A 21,225-nucleotide genomic window follows, 5' to 3' on the forward strand; every position below is an offset into this window, starting at 1 on the left:
GAGAAATTGACAGCCAAAGAAGATCAATCTCTGCGTTCAACAAGAAAACAACAATATTTCCAATGAGATTTTAAAAATGAAATTCATCAATTATCGCTGGCTGTCAATGTTCATACGTATTGCTGCTGCTGCTGTTTGACGATTGTTAACTATTAGTTTCAAAGACACGATCGATCATCGTTAATGTGGCAAGTTGGCTGGCAAAGACGGAATTATTGCACTGTGGTGAAAGAGAGGCGTGAAATAATCTGCCCCAACACTACTCGAAATATATAGGAATCATGCAGGAAATTAGCAAGATTCTTACCAACTCAAACATCTCAAGTGCAATCTTTTACTCGTGAAATAATAAAAAGAGTTACGAAGAGGGAAGAGAGGATGGAAAAATGCTGAAACGAGCAGCACAAGGGATGAACTCTCAAGTTTTTAGCTACAAAATTTTTATTTACTCTGCATAGTTAAAGGGATATATGAAAATGATGAGAAACGACTTAATGGAGTAAAATGCATGGCAAGAGTGGGTATTTTGCAAAAATGTCTCAATGAAGAAAATACATGTACAGTATACTAGTGCTCCAACTGGAGTAAGCGAGAAGACGATGGAAAATTTGTCAGCAGTTTCTCATAAAATATGTCAGCACTATCATTTAATCCGTCAACAATATATCGCTCTAGGATTGACGAACGAAAAGCAGACTATAGAGGGTACTTTTTGTCGGTTTTTGCGCGACGGAAGTAGAGACTCTGTGTGTAAGATTTGCATGCCAGACTCCGGTTTCACGCTCAACTACTAACACATTCCCGCAGGGCACGATCCATTAAAATAATCAGATTACGGAAGCCCTCGTTAACACAACGTGGAAATCCCCTCGGGCTTTCATAATACTATCCTCTAATATTTACTTGTTTTTAACTCGAACAATTACGGTAGTTGAGCCATCGAACCTTTCCAATATACTCTTTTCCCTCTTAAATAATCAATTATGCTATACACACCGTATATAATCAATAAATCTGCGATCCTCTCTCTCTCTCTCTCTCTCTCTCTCTCTCTCTCACTTTTTGCTCATTCATCTTAAGAATTTATTAGATATTTCCAGTTTTCGAACATTCCAGTCGATACGACTCTCTTATATGTTCCCTATACATGCATATTATCGAGACTCTCTGCTAAACGGAAGATGAAACGAACAACCAGTTTTTCCATACGACAGCTTTGCTATCGGGTCTCGACACGCTCACACACACAACACGCAAGAAATTCATTTACAAGCCGAATGGCATTCTTTTCCAAAGAAATTCCATGGCTAATATGATTAGATGGATAATTGAAGCGAACGGCCACTAACCACACTCCGACTCCATCCGATCTAATGAATTCGACATTTACGACGATAATATAAAAAGTCTGTGCTTACAAGAGGTACTCGACGAATAATTTACCTCATTAATTTGTGCAATGCTTTTCTGCTCGAAACACTTTTCACGAATAATTGAAGAAAAACTCGTGTATGTATGCATAAAGCGATGTTCTATTTATTGATAGAAATGATCGAAGCAATGCTTGGTTTTAGTTGGATTAATTTTAGGAGGGAACAGTTGCCAGAGTGATTTAATTGTTAAAAGTGTGTAGAAGGGTAGTTGTTGGGCAGTATCCATTAAGGTTCGCGTCGATTACGCCTCCCCGATTGATCGCGTCAAGATCGAGCCAGCAGGTTTGCGTATATGCTATAGATACGTAATATTAAAGCACGCACGCACCGGTCTATGCATTAAGTACTCTATCGTGAATCGAGCCAGATCACACAACCACACTCCCTCTCTCTCTCTCTCTCCCTCTCTCTACTATCTCGGTGCACGAGCAGCACACTCGAGTGGAAGCCTGAATCATTTTACTCGAGAAGCGTATTTTCGGACCGATCAAACTTTACAGATAGTAATCCTAGCTTGAGCCACCGCTTGCCAAGACCTCATACCAGCCGCTTATTCCTTCCACGAGCTTGAATAATGTCACTAGATTGACAGTAATTATATGCTGCGCGAACGATCATTATAATTATATATTAGAATTGTTCATCGTTGACTCATCATCCCATTTCTCTCTTTAAATAGCTCCTGGCCCAGTATCATTTTTCTCGGGAAATTTTCGTAAAGTTAAATGGAATCCAATGGAAGAGATAACATGTAGTTTTATCTTAACAACGTTGTACAATTTCAATATTGAGTAAAATCAGGCTTAGGTTGGTTAGCCGAGGGATTAAGCGATTGGTCGAATTGAGACACGAGTGAGTTTGATGAAAAAAGTCGAAGAGAGCAGTTCCCAGGAATTGCAGAGAGGGTAAAACGTTTCGTCTCTTCTCGATTATAATCATAGACTGTTTATAGTGAGCGTACATCATCCCTCTCAGTATAGATATACTAATAATTAATATCGTATTGTAAAATCGCGTCGTAATTTAAGCGAAAGTTCAAATGGGAGCTCTCCCGGAGCGAGGGCACTTTGTTATTATTTGGACGAGGTTAATCGTCTAGGTCAATCGCTGTAGTATCGAATTGCAGGCTGGAGGAGCCGCAAACCTCCTCCTTAGCCTCTACCTGTACACTCAACAGATTTACTTCGGGACGGAAATAAAGCGACGGTATAAATGCTATAAAAGAAGATACGAACGAACTATTAATCGTAAACTATATTGCTCCTAGAAATTAAATGGATAGAAAAATAGAAAGCAAAGATAGATGGATTTATTCTTAGCTTATCAGTGTAATATATTTATATAGGTGCACGCGTTTACCGCATTTTCCATTATCATTGCACGAACATCCTACCTCGACTGTAACTAATCCAGACGAATGGTAAAACAGAATATCAAAATTCTTAATAACTTTTTAGTTTTTAGTTTTCTTAGTCTTGAAACAACTGACCTATTGCTAGACTCTTCTTCATTTCAATAAAATTGATAGCCATTGCGAAAGAGTAATGTTTCTCCTATAGATTTATTTCACAATTAAATATTATTAATAAAAGAAAATATTCGATATGAAAAAGGCAATATTCCAAGCTACGTGAGATACATATTAAATTGGCCCGAGCTGCTCTTGCATATATTACAATTTTAGTTGTATTTCTATAGTGCATTATTTACTCGTGTTTTCACAACGCGCTTTCACGGTAAAAGCTGCAAAGCTATACTGCGTAAAACGGAAACGTTGGCGCGTTACCAGTTTCGATTAATTCTCTATAGGCCCTGTTCATTTAGTTATTTTTTCAACTGCGAGATAATCTGATTTTCAATCAAACCATAGAGAAGCTTTTAATAAAACTTGATCAATCATATTTTAATATTCTAGAAGGAAAGAAAAGCTAAATATAGATTAGTTTGTTGAAATTGCAATTTTTCTCCGGTATTTCAACTATATATGTATATACCAAATATATACATATATAGTTTTGAACTTTTGCCTTTTTCAATGTAGAGAAACGCGCGTGGTGCCCGTCATTCGTCAGCTTTATTTTTTTTTTCGTCTACGTACTTTGGAATGTAAATATAGTGTAAACGACTAACGATATTTTGTGCAAGGTTGCTGCATCAGCGCGCGTGATATCGCAGGTGCACCGTGTTAGCTTTATTACACATACGTATACAATACTAGTAGACAAGAAGCTAACGCCATTACACAAGTACACAGATGTAGCCTAGGAGCATTCGTTTCATTGCAAATCCTGTAGCGATGGCGATGGCAGCGAACGAAGAGGCGACGCGCCGCGACGTAGCGAAGGGAACCGTAAACGTAATATAATTCGAGACGAGAGATAAACGAAGGCGTTAGCACCGTGAAATCAAAGCGTCTACCTTTTCCCGCCCGCCTCTTAAATTACATATACGTTTTTACACGTTGACTGACTGAGTAACTTTGCGTCCGGCATTTCACCCCGAGCAAACGGTTTCAGCGCAGACCAACGGAAATACACTGGAGACTATCGCGAAAACCCAACGATTCTCATCAAACGTGTCAGAGTTTAATCCAACTTGCTCATAAATTCATAAAAAATGTTGCGTACCACACCGCGTTGTTTGGATCTTCATCGAAGACTCACTTTGGTCTTACGCCGAGGTTAAATAGAGCTTTGAACTTGAATGTATATGAAACTATTATAATGTATAGAGTCTCTCTGAGCACAGGAATTAGCTGTAGCACAGGATTTCATTGAATCTGAAGAAAAAATCCTATGACCAAAATAACGAGCCTCGTGATTCTGGAAAGAATTGATCTTTCGGTGTGTTAAAAAATTGTCCGGTTTGCGTAAGAGTGATGCGTCATTCACCACGTGCAAAACACTCCGGCGAAAAGGACAGTGACGATGGAAGAGTGAAAGAGTGAAATCGCGATCCAGCTATAAGAATGAATCCATCGACCTCGTTGTCGACTCTCCCCCTTCGTCGGCGGTAGAATGGAGCTGAAGAGAAAAACAGAAGAAAGAAGAATGAAGAATATGAGCAAATAAGGAGGCCGCCACGCCACGGGGAGGCCTGGTGTGCTACAGCATCGCCTCGCCTCGCTTCGCACACAGTAGGCCCCAGGTCCGTAGGAGAAGAGAAGAGAAAAAGCGGGCCTTATACTCTTGCGTCTGGCAAACGCAAAGCTTCGCCAGGAGAAAATTTGCATATTCCCCGATGAGCGAAGCAATCGAGCCATCACTGGCATGAGTCATACTCGAAATAGTGGCACGAGTACGACCGAGCAGCCATCGAGTCTTATAATTTCGCCCAATTTCGGCGAGCTGCTGCTGCTTCAGGCATCCGCAAAACACACAAAGCGCGGCGCGCTAGCCCATGGATTCTTTGGTTAACGACGACAATGCATCAGAGACACGAGCTACTCTTTGTCCAAATCTTGTCGTTTCTCACTATGCTTGCCTCCCGGAGACTTTGAAATGTAGCGATCGACAGATTTCTTCTCTCGATATCCGATGGCGTTATTCGATAGGATCGTCGGTAAATTGAATAACTTATACACACACTTGTAGAATCGCGTAAAACTTTTGTGCTCTCTCGATTGGGAGTCTAGAAATAGTAAAAAGATTTTGTTATAATTATTTTTCAGACGAAATATCTTAAATTAATACTCTTTCATCGTTTTCAATTTCCTTTTATGATGCAGAAATACTCGTACACTTTGCCATGTATCATTCTCTGTAAAAGGTTAATGCATTTTCACTGAAAAGATAAAATATGCCAAAAAGTAGGTCGCTGGGCTAGAGGTTACCAGCTCGAGTACGTATCAAATTGCATAATGAATTTTAAAATTGCAGTTTTCTTGGAAAGAGAGGGCTGTCGGGGTTAATATTTGATTCTTTGTATTACTCTTCCTGTTTATATGAAGATGAATTCATCCCTTAGAAAAGGGACGATGGTGAAAACTGGGGAATATTTCATTGGCTCTGCAATGGAGCAAATATTTTGCCAGGATTCGTTGCTCGCAATCTTTTCAATATGCGTTAACTTTAAAAAAGGCGTAGTTATAAAGTTTATACAAATATGCCATCAGCTTTCTGCCACACAATACACCGATTCGCCATACATAATGTGCAATCTATACGAGATTAGAGCTGATTCAATATAGAAAAAGAAAGAAAATATTTGGCAAAATTAAAAAATAATATAGAACAACAATAAGTATACATATAGGGATAAGAGCTTGCCAATATTAAGGCATTCATGGGAAAATGTGTGAATAATTTTGTCATACAGCTCACTCTATTGAGTCACCATTGCGTCAGTCATCCTCCCATAGATCAATGATCTTCGAATTCTCTTTCAACACACACGCATATAGAGAGAATTTAATTTAATTTATTTCTAGATTATTCGGAATTTTACAATGATTTACGAAACGTAGTCTTTTAAATATTTGACTGTAATCTCGTCATTGCTACTTTTCCTTATAAAGATTTATATACTGTAATTTGCAAAACTGATAAAAATTACCAACATGAAAAATTGTGAAAACATTGAAAGTTTGCAAGGTTATATATACGGAAGAAAAATTAGTGTCCCTGATTAATATTTTATTCCCGAGGTGACAGAGGTCATCTTTAACACGAATCGTGCGATATTTTTTCTTCATTTCGTTGAAGCGTTAATTAATTTCACATTGACTGTTATTTGGAGATTACATTCAAGCTTATACCTTATATATGGATGTACACGCACGCTCCTTTGTGCATTGTAAAATATCAGTGAAGCGTATCTGAAAAGCTGATCTAGTATATTGACCACACAAGCAGTTTAATAAATGATAAATATTCTGATAAATTTACGTCAGCCACTCGATTATGCTAAACGCGTTATTAGTTGATACATCATTAATAAAGAAAGAGAAAAACGGTGCATATTTGTTCGTCATAAAGAAATTGATACTAATAGAGGTTTACATAATACGCTCTGCAGTAAAGTGCTATACATTAATTATCGTTGAATTGCATATTCGAGGGATTTAATGTACAGCAATATAACTTTGCTCGATGCACAATAATATAATCGATAAAAAAACTAATATTGCTTCTGTCTCTCCTCTTTAATTATGTAATAAGAAAATTGAGAGACGAGTATAGTTGGAGGGTTGATATCGTGAAATAAATATTGTTGCATGTACGATCGATATACGTATTGAAGGATCTCTCGTGCAGTTTCGTCGATTCTTATCAAATTGGTTGATTAGATTAATAAAGAAAGAGCAGAGAGGTAAACTATTTTACGGGGGAGCCACAGAGCGTTACTCACGATTAAGCTGTACTATATCGGCTCGTCGTCGACGAAGCGTGTACCGATCTAAATTATGCAGCGAGCGCGATGATAATGCACAGGAACAGGTAGCGCATAATTATTACGGATGGTCGAATTGGCAATGTCCAACGTTTTTCCACGGTGTGCTTCGTTAGAGAGCAAGCGAATCGAGGCTTGCTCTCTCTCTCTCTATATATATATATGTGCAGTATATAGTGCGTCGCTATAGGGGCCAAACTCATATCCATTCCCTCATAATCACTGAACCCATTAACAGAGCAATTGGGTATTGCGATAATTATCCTTCTTCGCCCTTTCTCTCCCGCTCCTCCTCCTCTTCCAATTTTATGCATTATGCTTCGGATCTTTACACGAATCACAGTGCATTTATTTTTATCCTCTTGAAATTTATTTTTCTAACGACAAGAAATTATAATTAAGTAGACTCTACTGCTGGACCAGATATATTATATTAATTAATCGAGGAAAGAATGGACGAAAGAATTATTTGCTCGTAAATGTTATTTGACTTATCGAGGTGTACAGCAGACAGCGATCGTCAGAGAGACTATATACGTATATGTATAAATGCAGATAGTGGCAGCTGCAGCATAAAGGATTGTAGAAACTTTTGGACGTAAAGATCGAGGAGACAAGAGCGATGGAACGAAATGGCTATTAAAGTTGGATGGTTTTGGTGCGCGAACGAGCTTTGAACGCATCGCGGCCAGTCAGAGAAGAAGAGAGAAATTGTATGAAATGAGGCCTGGCCTATATTATATACATCACATAAGGGAGAGTTGTACACGTACCTACATGTATAGATACATGAGAATAAGTAACGTGGCTGCGCTGCGTTGCGCCAATTGGATATTTCAGGTTGTATCTGACAGGAGCATCTTCACCAGAGTCTCAGAGTCTCATACACATGTAAATTACTGTATCAATCCGAAGAGCGTTAAAGCAACAGCAACGAATCTCTGTACGCGACTCGACGCGGAGCAGAGGCGGCAAAATCGTCTCCATTCTAAGTTATAACCATAAGTTTGTTAAACTCATGTTGGAGTTTCTCTCCTTGAAATACAACACTCGTTTAATCCCTCGTATACAGCTTCGTCACGATCGATCGCTTCGATCTTCATTTCGACTGACGAGATTCGATTGTTGTCTAGTAGAGAGAAGCAATTTAACAGCTCGTCGAAGGAAAGATTTTGCCCAGAGAGACGCTGAGTTATTACGCGGAGAATAATTGAAAAATAATGGTTGAAGAATTCAAGGTGATATTACATCGATGGTACTGCTCGTCTCGCGATAGACTCTGATGATCGCAATATCGCAATTCCTTTTCATCGACGAGCACTCCTGTGGAGAGGAAGGAGGATTTTCTCTGGAAGGTTATATACAGACGGTAGGAGGGAAGGACATTAGAGAGATTGTATAATGCAAAGTGCGACGTTATCTAAGCCATGTTCTTTCGGTGCAGTGAATTAACACGTCGACCTAAGGGAAGCCAAGCGAGACTAAACTTATCTGTTTGCGGGCCGGCAAGGCATAAACCTACTTCACAAAAATACTGCTCGTCGGGAATGAGAAAGAGAGAGAGAGAGAGATAAGTTTGACCACAGGTGATGGCGAAAAGCCAATCGGCGCCCGTGTAACGCATCGACGTCGATCAACGCATAAAAGGAATCTTGATCGATTAATTCAATCTAGCCAATAAATCATCTTTCTCTCTCGCTCCGAAAATCTTCACTATTTATGTAGAGGAGAAAGAGCAAAATCTCTTAAACTCAATATACAGCATTGATGAAGGTAGTTGTAAAAGCAAGGATCAATCGTTTCTCAACATTTTAAATCATACACAAATTATGTTAGTTTGTTGGAATCTTGATGCTTTGCATTTGAATGAAAGAATTTCAAGACATGGCGACAAGCGAGGATTAATTGTTCAATTGGACTTGTTGGCTAAGCCGAATATCGAAAACGATCCCTATAGGTCTCTCTGAGCGAATCGATCGTTTCGCAAGAACATGTATAGCTTCCGGTTGTTAGGATAAAAAATTAAAGTTTTACCGTGAGCGGATAGAAGCGCGGATTTAACAGAGCATTGAATTTTAAGTAGTAGTAACTGCGTCTTTACGACTCTCATACTCGAGAACAATACAGCATTGTTTGTTTACGGTTAAATCCAGTGCTTTTGATTGGATTTTATATTTTTAACAAATGCATTAAACGGCAATCTCTCGTGAAAAATTAATAAATGCAATCATTGCAAAGTTCTGCAACGACGAGACGATGAAACGTTTAGGTGTTAATTCATTGTTCGCTTTGATTCATAAAAGAAATAGAAATTAACATTCGAGACAATGTTGAACAAAGGCGAGAGAAAAGAATGGTATAACGATGAGTGGTTCAATTTGCCTTGACTAATTAAAATACACTGAAAGTACGTAAAGTGTTTATAGAATAACAAGACATAGGTATGAAGCATTGGAAAATATAAATTACAATTCAATGGCCAAGTTCTGGATGTTTTCCAAAAGTAATCAAGGCCCGAATGAGCCAAGACCTTAAAATTACGCAGTGGAGAAAGCCCAACATTATTCCAGTGAGAAGTTTCATACCTTTTACGTAAATGAATATAATTTCAGAATGACTGTTAGCTGTTGAAAGTTGCGAGACATAAGAAATATCGTTCAATTTCAGTTTGCTTAATGCGATAAAAGCAATTAACTCGTGAATTTACCAGAGTTTATATGAAAAAGCTGCGCTTTTTCTTATAAGACGATGTGAATAAGATTTCTGTCAATAAAAAGAAAATTGTTGTAATAAGAATATGAAAGAAGATAAAAAGAAAATACGTGGAAGAAAGAGAGACAGAGGGAGAACTCTGATTTGAGAATTGTTAATGTTGATATTCGATACATCATGTAAGAGTATACCACGTGCAATTTGACTATATTGCAAATAATCTTTATGGGTATAAACTCTTGAACAGCACCGTTCATATTTCCGTTGATTCTTTATTTATTATTTGGGCGCAAACTAAGTGCTAGTCATACATTGAAATTTGTATTATTATTATTATTAAAACACTAGAGATTTCCTATCAGAATTCAGTATTCATCAAACGGTCTAGTTACTCTTTAATATAAACTGCCATGCGGTCAGCTATATGTATATATAAATCAATAAGAGCTTTGACTCTTTGATCTTCGCTAGCGGCAGCCAATAACGTCGAAGATTAAATTTTACAATCATTGTATCAGTTGGAAATTTATATAGACGCCCTTGGTGTTTCCGGTCATACGATATTACTACACATTTTTCTAAAATATCAGTGAAAATATACTAGATAAGAGATATTTATCATATCAGTTGGCAAAGACAGACAGGAGGTTAAAAGTAAGCAGCAGATTTTTTAAAGCATTTTGCATACACATTACATATCACTGAAATCGTAAACCCTTCGGCTATATCTATATCCGTACATATTATTATATAGAATACTGCGTATTGTGGAATGTGAATAGAAATTTCTGTCCGAGCCAGCATTTACCAAGAACCTGCTAACGATCACTATTTTACATACGTAGATAAGTAACGGTTAGCGCGCAAAAGATAACTCAAAGTTATCAATAGGCAGCAATCTGTGGGAGAGCAAATTGAACAAGATGGAATGATTCTAGTATAGAAACCAACCACCTACCTCCCCCCATTCTACCTTATTACCGTAGGAAGCTCGACTCATTTTCATCTCATAAATCTTTCCTTCGGTTTCGGTATCAGCAAGAGACAGAGTGGAAGAAAGGGTAGAGGGGAGGGGAGGCACGCGCCTTCAGTGTGTACTCATTTCCTTATGTTACTATAATAGTTTATATTAGATAAAGGGGGGGGGGGGGAGGATAGGGAGAGTCATTCGTCTTGGTGTAGGAACCGCGTGAAACTACGTGACAAATTGAGCGAGAGCCAGTTTTAGGATGGTTTCTTGCAGGCATCATAAGAGAGAGAGAGAGAGAGGGAGAGAGCAAACGAGCAACGAGGTTTTAAAACGAATTCGACTCGAAGTTGCAGAGGTATATAGCAACGTGTATTCATCCCACTTGTTCAGTTGTCAGCTGTGTTGGAGGGTGAGAGGACTGTGAGGAGTTTGAGGAGCGCTGAAAGAAGGAAGGTATATACTATGTATTAGGAAAGGATGAAAGAAGAATAGAGAGAGGACAGGGGCAAGCCAGCCAGTCAGTCTTTCCCTCCTATATACTCCTATATATGTGCTCTTCTTCCTCTTCTTCTTCTTCTTCTTGCAAGTTGCGCGAGTACTACCACGGTACGTGGGGCTTTAGCAACCAACGTTATTAATGGTATACGGCGCGGCACACTCTACTAGTATATATGTAGCATACGATGATACTTACGCGTCTCTCTACACTCTCAATATCTCTCCACACTCTTATAGTATATATACGATCGCACGAGTTGTTCTCTTCTATACTCTGCACATATTTCAAACGCCAACGCTGGACTCGATCGGCCTTTCGTCTCGTCTCGTCTCGTTTGGTCTCGCCCCCCTTTACTGTCCTTCGTCTTTCCCTCGGAGTCTCCTAACGACCGGCTGTAAAATGCACGAAATTTCAAGCAGCTTCAACCCTTGGAAACAATCACTCGCCAATATCGCATATTTCAATTAACTTTGCACTTTCAAGCATACCACAAATCAATCAAAGAATGGACAAACGACTGTGCATTTTGCCTGTCTAGCCATTTGTCAAATTATAAAAAACAAACAGTATATATTATAATATAGGAACAATAGCAAGCGCAGCAGGATAGGCATAAATTTAAAACGCGCCAACGCTTTACGTTTATGTCCACGATGCTTGGCTGTCTTTAAAGGTCGTTGAACCGAAAAGTGCGAAAGAAGCACTTCCGAATCAATAATTAGCACTTTCCTAGCCTTTTCTATTGTTGTCTATTTAAATTGATATACTATATACGCAGAGAGCGGTGGTCCATTCAATGGAAATCGATACGTTCAGCTGTGGTACTCGTATCACACAACTACAAAAATCCTATATATATGCTTATCACGCTCTATAAATATATATTGGTAGCTTCGTATATCTAATTCACTATAATATTTTCCCTAGAAAAAACCCTGAGGAAATGTCGATTTAGTTGGGAGAGCAAATGGGAAAATGTGGGTGAAATCTCCGGTAAACGAGGCTTATTCGGAAAGCATCGTAATCGTATTTGAAACATTTCCGTTTGCACATCGCGCATCGGTAAATCCAACAGTTCATATATAACATAATGGTGCGTGATTTGTATCGATAGGCCGCCGGTATCCGAACAACGCGACGAGTAGTCTCTTATTTGAGGCCATTAACGTGAATTCCCTCGGGACATTGTGCAATGTGCCCGCATATCCATGCAACGATATTATGCATTGCGTAAAGCATTGTATGTACCAGAGCAAAAAGTAGGAACGATTGAAAGAAAAATTAGGGAAAAGGGAAGCTAATAAAATAGCGCGAGTAACTAATTTCATCCGTGAAATCCGCAAGAGAGACTAACTAACGAGAAACATGCGCGTAAAGTGCGTTGTATATAGAGAGAAGAAGGCCGATCATCGCATTAACGATTCAAACTTACAACGAGACAATTAATTCAACTGATTAACAGAATAGCACACTTTTCTCAGAGATTCATCATCAATTTCTCATAAATATATTAAACACGCGTTGCCGAAGATTAATCCGAAAAGCAGTGAGATTGGAATTTAGCGCAAAATAAATATTACGACTCTTCCGTCGTCTAGCTAATATTTAAAGAGGAAAAAAGGAAAGTAAGTGGAAAAGGAGCTCAACGAATGGAGCACCGCGTGTAATAGCTCTTTAATGTTTCACAGAGAGTATAAAATGGCGCGAATTTCATTCGCTCGTGTCCCCTGTACCAATTGGCCAATGTGGAATAAAGTAAGGTAAAACTGGCGAAGAGATCCTTGGATAAAACATGCACAACAAACCGACAGAGTAATATTGAACCCGATAAAAATACCTCTGACAGTATTGTAAACTGAATTTACGTGGTTTAGAACATGTGCACAAATATTGGAGAGAAATCATTCGTTCCGAGTTCCAACTAATTTTTAAAACTCGTGAAATATTGATAGATAAGCCGTGTATAATTCTTATGCATGCACGAACCTTTCAAAATTAATTATCGACCATTCGAGAGAAACTTTAAATTTATAAAAGCTATACGTGCTAAGGGAAAAAATCAATAGAGAAGGGAAGTATATAATTTTCGTTAAACTGAACTATCTCTATAAAGCATATTTTTCAGACTAGAATTTAATAATTCCTTACACATATAGAGCGAGTTGTTGTGTTTATGTATACAAATACAGAGATTGATAGATTCTTGCAAAAGGTGAATCCTGTAAAGAGAATCATTGATGGGTGAAAAGGACGACACGTGTTTGTTTCGTCGTGAAATAATCGGTAAAGAGGGCGCGTGCGCGTACGCGCGCGCGCGAGAGAGAGAGAGAGAGAGAGAGAGAGTGTGAGAGAGAAAAAGAGAAATATAAAATGGATAGGTTTCGCCGGTTTCGGTGCGGTATGGTACTCGGCTCGGAGAGCTGGCTCCACTGGCCCCACTAGCTCCGAGCAAGCGAGCTGCGAAGCCGAGTAGAGAAGCAGAAGAGCCATCGGCTCTATGGATGTTGGTTCGTTCAGTGACGTTCAGTCGTTCTCGAGCTACCACCGTCGTGGTACCTTTAAACCGCGCGCAACATTCAACTTGTCCTCTGTGGATCGAGCAGAAATCACCTACGCTCTGCCAAACTCATCTGCTTCCTCTCTCGCTATCGTCAACTTTCTTCGCAAAATAATCGCCAATACTCCATAAGAACCATGGTCCCTCTGTCGTGCAACAAAAAAAAACAGTGAAAGTTTTCAAGTTAAGCACACGATAATACAAGCATGAGGACGATTCTTTCTCTTATTTACCGCTACCTCCCTGTAACAGTGATACTAGTGAATAGTGATTAGTCCTTTAATTGAAAACGAGAGATATATACATCATGTGGAAGTTTTGGATCCTCTTGCTTAGCGTTACAGGTAAACAAGACTCTGTAGAATTTTTCAAGCTTTTCTCAATTATTGGATTTAATTGGTAGGCCGTTGAGTTTATCCGTGAAAATAATTGGCTCGTGCTAGAATACACGCGTGCTGCCGTCAGCTAGTTGAATTTTTTGTTGAAGCTCGACAGCATAGGAGGATAATAAACGCGAATGCACGGATGGCTCGCGCTAGTATCATCCACCTACGGCAAGTTCTGTACCTCCACGGTTTATCGACTTCTTCTCTATACCATTTATGACAGGAACGATCAACGCTTTCCTCGATGAAATCGACCAGACCGGCGACTAATCCGATAATAATGACCCTGTACGATACAACTGGTATGCATAAAAATTCGAAGCTGCTGCGCCCCATCTTTCTGAAATATTTTATTGCAAATTCATATATCCCAAGTCATAAATTTCATCGAAACTATAAACCAACTTGCCAAGCTGCTCAAATCGTTCACTCTTCAAACTCTTTTAAACTTTCATCGATCGTTAAACCTTTCCAACACTCTTCTTCTTTCGTTCTAGGCTAAATTCTATTATTATTATTATTGTTATTATAAAATGCGTTGAAAACAGTAATCGTGATTTATAGACGAATGGCTGAAACTTTAGAGAGTTTAACGGAGGCTCGATGTGAATGTGCAGATAATATATAACGTGTAGCAGAGTAATTGAAATAGCTCAAAGTTTCAATGAGCGATGGCGTTTGGTTCTGAAAGCAAAGTCTCAAGCAGCTGCAATTCACCCATTGATAGAAAATGTTTACATCGAAGCCTCGAGAGAGAGAGAGAGAGAGAGCGAGGATAACTCGAGCAGAGATTATCGTTTTATATGAAAATAATTGGAAAAGTTTCTCTCCTCTATCTCTCTCTACGATAAAATTTGTCCAAAAACCATCTCTTTTTATAGGCCGTAATCATATTTATGTTATATATATATATATAGATATCGCACTCGTAAGGACCTCCCGGAATTTCATTTTATGCGCAATTTATTATGACATTCGCAGTGTACTGACGTTTCTCGAATGCCATCTAACAAGTCGTTAACTCTGCGAGGATTATTCTCCGTTCGGTGCGAAATTTCAAATGCCTGAATAGCTCCTGATTACACGATATTTTAATCATAACGTTGCAGAAAGCTTTACTAGACGCTTTTCATCTTCTATAAATGGGTTGAGTCATCGGGCTTTCCTATTAAATCTCAATGATATGATTAACGCTACGAGCGAGAGAGGGAGATAATGAGGCGATAGATAAGCGAGGTGATCCATTCTATTTCGAATCGATCAGCTCGCGCGTGTGTGTGTGTGTGCATGTGTTCGAATAAGCCCACAATTAGATCAAACGATAGATATTGCGCGGTTAGGTCATAAAAATAATAGCAACTATAGAATGAACGCAAAGATCCATTGAATACTCGTTACACTGGAGAAATATATTTTTTTATATCTGATTACGTTTGCTGACTTTTATCGATATTTGCCTTTCTTATCAAAGATACACAACAATCTCCCAACATCTGTAGGCAGTAATTAAAAAGCTTTTAAAATTTGCAACTCTCTAATTTAGTCAATTTCCATGCCATCCCACGATTTTCGCGATATTTATCCAATTTCTGCATAGGACAATATTACACAACAGGTAGAAAAGATATGACCTTGCAATGCACACTGCCCTACATACTGCATGAATGAAAGTAAAAATGGTGGGTGTTGTATTCGTAATAGCGTGTCTCGCTCCAACTACAAACGATATAAATAGACACAAATTATGCTAATCGAACTTGAATTACGTGGAACATCAACCCAACGTAATAAATTTTTCATAAAGCCTGACAAAGTAACTTTGGCAGTTTTACATTCTTCGCGTTCTTAAAACGTTTCCCTGCATTAATTGGATTTTACACATAATTTCTTACGTGCACACTTACTCGTGATAAATTGATATTATAATTGTACGGAGCCAGATATATGCTATTTGCCATTGTAAAAGAGAGATAGAGATAAGGTAAAATAACATTAAAGCGTGTGTAGGTACCTAATCGCACGAGATACAGGTTCTTCAAAGAAGCGACTAAAGGACCCAAAATACCAATATTATATACATATTTATATGCTCAGTAACGCGCGTCATTTTATAAAATATCATAGCACCTGCTCAAACAAAATTTCTCACTTGTACCAAAATATGCTTTGCTCCATAAGATACGTGAATATATATGATTATACCTTGGAGTATAAATTCTCGAGCTAATGAGAAGGAATGCTAAACTCGAATAGTTGGATAAGCCCAATAAGCTGCTAATAACGCTTGACGAAATGTGGAAAGTCTCGAGTAAATTGCACGCTCTAATTAAGTAAAATATACACACCCACACACACATATATATAAGGTCCTAATTATACTCATTGCCATTAAAAAACAAATACATTACACGAATATAATTATGTCCGATCTTCGACGGAATTATATAGGCATGAAATTAATACGCCAGATATCACCGCGCGCAGTGATTATCGTCCACGTTTCGCGGAACGGTCGGCATCAAACGCATTGAACTGGGTTAAGTACATCTCGGAGTACGCGGAAGTATTGCTCTAGCTAAACACTTGATTCGAGTGCATTTAACAGCGCCTTCGTAGACTCGTACATGGAGAATACCCTCGCCAACGTTACTCGCGGTTTCTTATTAGATAGCACAAGCCTTTTTCTCAACAATAATGAATGATCCAGGCAAAAATCAACTCGATTAGTCACTTGGCACTCGAGTGTGCTTCCTCCTTCTCCGTTGATACTCTCACTAATTATACGCGACGTCTACTTAATCTTGATTTACGAGTATGTATTTCTTTAGTTACCTCGCGATTTACAAACCAAGGTATTTGAGGAACGAATTATTTGATCAGAAATCAATCGAGTGGTGGTAAGATTTAAACAGACAGACACGGAGGAATATATTAATGGAGCATAATGAATTTTGGCCGAGACGCGTATTACATACCATATGACTATACCGATAAACAGAAGAGTCTGTTAACCTTCGTACGATAAAAGTTGAAGAGCGCCGATAGGTTCGTTGGCTTTAGGGACGCTATTCCCAGCTTCTGCTGAATAAACGTTTGGACATGTGTGCGGCATACATGTATAGCATTGAAAGTTAAACAAGAGCGAAATGGAAGAGAAATATTGGTGAATGATAATAATGATATGAGATGGAGGGAGGGCAGCAAATTTTTGATGATTGTTCCTTAAATTGCAGTAATATCATCGGCTTTGGTCGAGCCTCAGAGCTTCAGTATTAATCCTCCTACGGCAGAGAGAATCAGCAGCAGTAGCAGCAACAGTAGGCCGAGGAACGGTCGACAAAATGAATCTGCAGTTAGAAGATTCGCGTGTCCTGTCGGATTTTTTCGCTTGAAAAGGTTTTGTTACTATCTCAGCGGAGGTACCGCGCCTTGGCGCGAGGCATATTTCCACTGCAAAGATAGAAATTCTACTTTAGCGATTCTTGATAGAAATGGAAAGGATAGAATGCTGAGAAAATATTTGATGGGCGAACAGTTCAGTGAGTATTTGAAAAACAATGATGGGAAAGGGAGTTTATTTTTTATTCTTTTTTTTTTATCAAAGAGAGGGATCAACGTCTCGTCTCGTCTCCTATCGTCTCCATAACATATATAGAGTTTAGCGTTGAACCACGATGGGAGATCTTTTCATATAGGATATTTATTTAAAGCTTTCCGTGCTCTTTGTAGCAAAGCTGGAACGATGGATCGGAGGTATCTATAATTGGGAGCAAATGGCCTGGGAGTGGGGAGTCACTGGAGAAAAGATGGAGTTTCAAAGTTTTGCTAAAATTGATCCTAGCAAGAGCAAACGTTACGCATGGCACTGCGTCATAATGGATCCCGCGCAAAAGTACAAATGGGCTGCCCAGCTCTGTACCACCCCGAAACATTACGTTTGCGAGGTAGCAGCAGGTCCTATTGGTAAAATTACGTACTACAATTATTTTGTCGTCTTCTCCTGTTGTTGCGCAATGTGCCGCAAATCAACAACATACTTAGACATTGTATATTTTAGCCCGAAGACGAAAGAAGACCACGGATGATCCTTTCGCGCCACAGTACCAAAGAGTAAAGCCACGTAAAGGGGCCAAAAAGTATCTGGGGGGCCACGTGAGAAGGCCCAATAGAAGAAATCATAAAATGCAATCGGTATGGGGACACGACTGGCAGGGGCAAAATTCCAATCAACAGTGGGCGCACGGAGTGAATTTAGGCTCAAGGCCACCGACCAGGTAAAACCCTTTTTAAACCCATAAATAAACCAAGCCATTAACATCACGGCTCAAATTGGATCCCTCTTAAATCTGGAGGAAAACATATTCTCTCGGTAGGTGTTTGGTCTAAACAATAACCTATTAATATTTACATCATATATTATATAATTCAATCATATGTTTTGCATTTAAATAATTTCTCGCTCCACTCTGACACTCGAGATTAATCTTCTCTTCTTGTCTATACAGTACAAAGCGGCAGCAGCATCTACGACATCATGCCAATAGAACTAGGCACAATGAACATTCTGCACCAAAAGTTGCCCAAGTCTATCCTCGTGGAAGAGAGTATGTTGCCTTTTCGGGCAGCCTATCTACCAATTCGCGCAATCAAGTGCAGAGCTTATCAGACGCCAACAAACTTTACTCTCAGTTTCATAATAATATCAATGATCTAGCGCACGAAGAGATTTTATTGAAACCGTGAAAAATCGCCATTTCTATATGTTGCCATATTCTTATATTATAATATCAATCTTAGATTCTAAATGGTCGAGCACAGACTGAACTAACTTATTTCATGAATTTCAGCGAAATAACTCCGCCAAGGTTCCTTTGCCTCTTCGTATACCGAAGCTTAAAATATTGCTTATTTAAAATGCCAATAATTTTAGGTCGTAGATTCATAATAGTAACATTCTAAAGTCTACTATGTGAATATCCAATGTTAATACGTGTAAAAGATTATTGTTAAAGGATAGTCTTACGATTTAAAGATAATTAATGTTAGAATTCCATCTTAAGATTTGCCAAATTATTTATTACTTTGATAGAATCTACATTGCTCCTAAAAATCATAATTAATTTTAATTTATTTTTACCATATGACTTATATCCACAATGATCTGTCACTAATGCAGAACTATAAGCCTAAGACACATTTGTAACAAAATTCTCAATAAACTTAAATTATATATATATTCCAAGAAGTTTGGATGAAAATAAAAAGGGTGATAGGGGGAGAGGAAGCGTGTACATTAGACAGGCCAAAACCAACGATGCACGGATTGGGACAATCAATCGACATCGAGCGTTTCGAGTGCGTCAGTTTGATGATTAAGTACAGAGTGCTTTTGTCAAAATTTTTCTATTAAATCTAACAATATATATAAATATATATATTTATCTGTACTTAGCAAAAATAAAACCAACTAGAACCAATAGAGAACAACTGGGCTCACAGTATAACAAATAAAGTGAGTCAGTCAGTGTAATCTGCTATAATGTAATTAATATATGTATTACTTACTCTTAATCACTGCTTTTACAATCACATTAATGTAATATTTTCTTTATCAAATCCAATGTAAATATGTTAAAGCAAAACCACCGAAATCTGCCTCATGTCACGTCATAAATGGTACCGATAAATATTCGTGTATAAACCAATAAAAATACAACATCTTAAAAAATAATTGTAATCGACGAATATAAAGTTATGTTCTCGCACTTGTTCATTTTAAATAACTATTCTATTCTGCTTTTTCTCCACCAAAACTACATTAAGGCAGAGCATTGTAGCTAACAATAAGTCAATCGCTTCTTCTTAATAAACACTCAATATCCTTAGAGTCCCACGTCCATATCACTGTATAACAAAAACTCCATTCTAGAGTGTGCTACATCCCATGTGTTTAATTCTCACAGGTCTGGTCTGATTCATTGGCATTTTGTTATTTTTATAATTAAATCATTTCTACACTTATCAATGGGTTTAACTTTGATAAACCTAAGTTTATTTATGTTCACAAAACAGAACACTTTGTAAATGCAGAATAAAATTAGCAACATAAATGTCCAGTTTCATTAAAATTCGACAAATTCCTCTAAACATAATCATCGCTCTCGAAAGTCTAAAACTGAGCTTCCAGTCCTTGGGAGGTTAAAGAGTCTCTTACCTCAAGAATTCCTTGTCCTTCGAAAGTTATATTCTGTTTTTCAAATGAATGGAAAAATACTGAACAATATGAATTTATTGTTGCTATTTGCGTAGGATAAACCTGTCTTTATGAAAAATAAAATTGAAAGATGCAAATGAAATATTTGATAGAATTTCAAAATCATATGGAGGATGTGGCACACCCTGTAATGGGATCTTTGAGTTATAACTACTGAAACTTTTCACTTACCTTTATATAAGTACACAGTGCATCCCCTTTTAGCTCTCCAGCAGAATCCTTGTACATTTTGATCTTCTCATTTCCTTTATCATCCATTGCAATCAGTCCACATTTAGTAAACAGTTCTATAAGCTCATCGATTGTAACATCAAGGGGTAATCCGGATACATAAATTGAAGTATTATGTGAATCATCTACTTCGAACCAAGTTGGTGGCTCCTGTGCTTTTCTCTTAGCATCCAATTTTCTTTGCTCCTTCTCAGCTTTTTGCAAGGTTGAGACACTTTGTGAGTTATCTTCCGACCCTTTATTAGTATTGTCCGTAAAACCATAATTCATTTGATATTTTGCTATAAAATCATCGTCGACCTATGTGATAATATAAAACAATATAAGTTTACATTGACGATGATAAAATAACAAAGAAAGAAAATTACAAACCTTTGGAAACCAAGCATTTTTTTCTTTATCCCAAATGTAAGCTGTACCATCATTAGGATCTGTATAAGTGTGAGTGTCATTTTCAAAACCATATACACCTAGGGTTGCCATTCGTCCTCTTTTCCCCGGATATTCTGTCCTTTTTTATTAGCCTTATGGGGACGTCCGGGAGGATTTTTAAATATATCTAGGATTTTCAAATTGTCCAAAAAAGTTATTTTTTCCTAATTCGCTATTATCCGTAAAAGACTGACCAATAAATATTGTTAGAGATCGGAGAAGTGTCGTGGTAAACGCCAGTAAACGCCAGTGAGCTGTCCGGGATTGACCGGGATGAAAGAGGTACTAGATAGGCTAAATAGGCTTGGGAGTTTGGGACGCTAAAGTTGCGGCATCTAGT

General features: G+C 38.1%; 2 protein-coding genes across 3 annotated transcripts in view; one reads left to right on the forward strand and one right to left on the reverse strand.

Annotated features, from left to right (window-relative positions):
* Positions 1 to 21,172, reverse strand: part of barc (RRM1_TatSF1_like and RRM2_TatSF1_like domain-containing protein barc) — a 41,286-nt gene extending 20,114 nt beyond the window's left edge. Inside the window, exons 1-3 of one of the 2 annotated variants that reach the window (XM_066733108.1) lie at positions 21,080 to 21,172; positions 20,826 to 21,012; positions 20,394 to 20,753 (exon numbers count right to left, since the gene is read on the reverse strand). In XM_066733108.1, coding sequence (XP_066589205.1) covers positions 20,394 to 20,753; positions 20,826 to 20,936 — 471 coding nt within the window. In that variant the 5' untranslated portion in view covers positions 20,937 to 21,012; positions 21,080 to 21,172. Of the gene's footprint in view, positions 1 to 20,393; positions 20,754 to 20,825 lie in introns of both variants that reach the window. The other variant, XM_066733107.1, reaches the window with a different exon arrangement.
* Positions 13,418 to 20,266, forward strand: LOC136777063 (uncharacterized). Its single transcript, XM_066733109.1, has 5 exons — positions 13,418 to 13,906; positions 17,182 to 17,487; positions 17,678 to 17,911; positions 18,006 to 18,222; positions 18,454 to 20,266. The coding sequence occupies exons 1-5, from the start codon at positions 13,870 to 13,872 to the stop codon at positions 18,689 to 18,691; spliced, it is 1,032 nt and encodes a 343-aa protein (XP_066589206.1). The 5' UTR covers positions 13,418 to 13,869; the 3' UTR covers positions 18,692 to 20,266.
* Positions 21,173 to 21,225: the final 53 nt, after the last annotated feature.

Source organism: Prorops nasuta, unplaced genomic scaffold (genome assembly GCF_024137725.1).
Source record: "Prorops nasuta isolate Cenicafe-Biocafe unplaced genomic scaffold, Cenicafe_Pnas_1.2 PNAS00010, whole genome shotgun sequence".
Taxonomy (NCBI): Eukaryota; Metazoa; Arthropoda; class Insecta; order Hymenoptera; family Bethylidae; genus Prorops; species Prorops nasuta.

What these genes read in the sequence shown, in the direction of transcription:
- LOC136777063 (XM_066733109.1), top strand. Translation starts at nt 13,870, where the DNA reads ATGTGGAAGTTTTGGATCCTCTTGCTTAGCGTTACAG. An exon ending in CCTCTTGCTTAGCGTTACAG is followed by an intron (nt 13,907 to 17,181) that starts GTAAACAAGACT and finishes CTTAAATTGCAG; the next exon opens with TAATATCATCGGCTTTGGTC. An exon ending in GGTAGCAGCAGGTCCTATTG is followed by an intron (nt 17,912 to 18,005) that starts GTAAAATTACGT and finishes TGTATATTTTAG; the next exon opens with CCCGAAGACGAAAGAAGACC.